Below are 2500 nucleotides of genomic sequence, written 5' to 3' on the forward strand. Positions count from 1 at the left end.
CCCAAATTCTATTAATTATAAATGGATCTAATTTATATAAACCAAAGGAAATATTCATATTATTGTCAAAACTGCTTTTTATGAAACAAGATTCAATTATATTCCTGTCGACCATAGACTTGCTTGATACTACTTTCTCAACTTTTTGAAAATCAATTGGATGGTTAAAATCTCTTACATGAATAAATAGAGCATTGGAATCTTGTCCAGTTCTAATGCTATATTTATGTTGTTTTAATCTTAGTTCGAGATTTTTACCAGTTTGACCGTAATAAACTTTATCGCAAATTTTACAAGGAATCTTATAGACACATCCATCAGCATTTTGGGGGGAATTCTTTATCAAAAGTTTTTTTACTGTATCAAGATTTTTGAATACAACTTTAATATTAAGTCTTAAGAAGAGAAGGCATATCAACCAAGTTTTCATGGTAAGGGAGAACCAACATATTTTTAGTTGAATAAGGCTGGTTGTCCCTTTTTGGATTGTAAAAAGTATTTCTAGCAACTTTAAAAGATTTATCAATTACTTTTCTTGGGTATTTTAAATCATTACCTATTTCATAAATTTTGGATATTTCCTCATATATATATATATATATATATATATATATATATATATATATATATATATATATATATATATATATATATATATATATATATGCAATAAGATCACAGTAAACAGGTGATTTCAAAATATGCAAAACAACCACTCTGAAAGAATAGAGAAATTCCAAGCGCTTTCGTGGCTACTCACATTATCAAGGAACTATGAAAGTAAAGCATCCAAGGAAGCTATATAAGGGGTCTGGCCAGCACCTCACTATCAGATCCCACAACGGTTAAACATGTGACGCGCGCCGACCCAACTTGGATAGGTCCTTTGCACAACTCACCCACAAACTATTCTACCCAAGAAAATTTAAAAATTATTATTTGTCCAGTGTATTATTAAATTCTTCCCAAATTCTATTAATTATAAATGGATCTAATTTATATAAACCAAAGGAAATATTCATATTATTGTCAAAACTGCTTTTTATGAAACAAGATTCAACTATATTCCTGTCGACCATGGACTTGCTTGATACTACTTTCTCAACTTTTTGAAAATCAATTGGATGGTTAAAATCTCTTACATGAATAAATAGAGCATTGGAATCTTGTCCAGTTCTAATGCTATATTTATGTTGTTTTAATCTTAGTTCGAGATTTTTACCAGTTTGACCGTAATAAACTTTATCGCAAATTTTACAAGGAATCTTATAGACACATCCATCAGCATTTTGGGGGGAATTCTTTGTCAAAAGTTTTTTTTACTGTATCAAGATTTTTGAATACAACTTTAATATTAAAAGTCTTAAGAAGGGAAGGCATATCAACCAAGTTTTCATGGTAAGGGAGAACCAACATATTTTTAGTTGAATAAGGCTGGTTGTCCCTTTTTGGATTGTAAAAAGTGTTTCTAGCAACTTTAAAAGATTTATCAATTACATTTCTTGGGTATTTTAAATCATTACCTATTTCATAAATTTTGGATATTTCCTCATCTATGAACTCAGGACTACAAATTCGTAAAGCTCTCAAAAACATTGATGAGAAAACAGACAGTTTGACTCTATCTTGATGCGAGGAATAATAGTGGACATAGGAACAGTTATTTGTAGGTTTTCTGTAAATTTTAAATTTGAATTCATTATTACCCTTAATAATTAAAACATCTAGAAAAGGCAATGAGTTATTTTCTTCAAACTCAACAGTAAAGTTTATAGAATGGGCTAAGCTATTTAATTTTCCAAGGAAATGGTGTATATCTACATTTTTGGGCATAAGACACAAAATATCATCAACATATCTGAACCATTTAGCTCTATTAGGGAGGATTGTGTTAAGTAACCTTGTTTCAAAAAAATCCATGTATAGGTAACTAAGAACAGGTGAAAGAGGATTTCCCATTGCCATACCAAACTTCTGAGTGTAAAACTTGTCATTAAATACAAATTTTGCATCAACAATGCAAAGTTTAATAAGTTTAATGATAGTAGAGCTTTACAAATATTTAAAGCTCTCAAAAATATTGATGAGAATGCAGACAGTTTATCTCTAATAATAATAATAATAATAATAATAATAATAATAATAATAATAATAATAATAATAATGACAATAATAATAATATTATTATTATTATTATTATTATTATTATTATTTGAAATATTTATCATTTAACTTAATAATTATGATAAATTTTTGTATTTTAATTCATTATTACTATTAATTATTTATAATTTTTATCATTTAACTTAATAATAATAATAATAATAATAATAATAATAATAATAATAATAATAATAATAATAATAATAATAAATATGTATGTGGGTTCTCAGCTCGTCAGAACAATCAGAGCTTTAAGTCCAAGGAAGAGGAGGAAGCCGCCCTTATCTACAACTACCAGCCATTCTACACGGGAGCCACGTCAGGCTTCGAACAGTGT

The 2500-nt window shown here is 27.7% G+C and overlaps 1 protein-coding gene across 2 annotated transcripts in view; it reads left to right on the forward strand.

Moving 5' to 3' along the window:
• LOC128699024 (gamma-glutamyl hydrolase) overlaps positions 1–2500 on the forward strand; it is a 137282-nt gene that overhangs the window by 134320 nt on the left and 462 nt on the right. For both annotated transcript variants that reach the window (XM_070090251.1, XM_070090250.1), the window contains one exon: positions 2394–2500. This exon is cut by the window's right edge and continues 462 nt beyond it. In XM_070090251.1, the coding sequence (XP_069946352.1) occupies positions 2394–2500 (107 nt within the window). The remainder of the gene's footprint in view (positions 1–2393) is intronic.

This window comes from Cherax quadricarinatus, chromosome 31, assembly GCF_038502225.1.
Source record: "Cherax quadricarinatus isolate ZL_2023a chromosome 31, ASM3850222v1, whole genome shotgun sequence".
Taxonomy (NCBI): Eukaryota; Metazoa; Arthropoda; class Malacostraca; order Decapoda; family Parastacidae; genus Cherax; species Cherax quadricarinatus.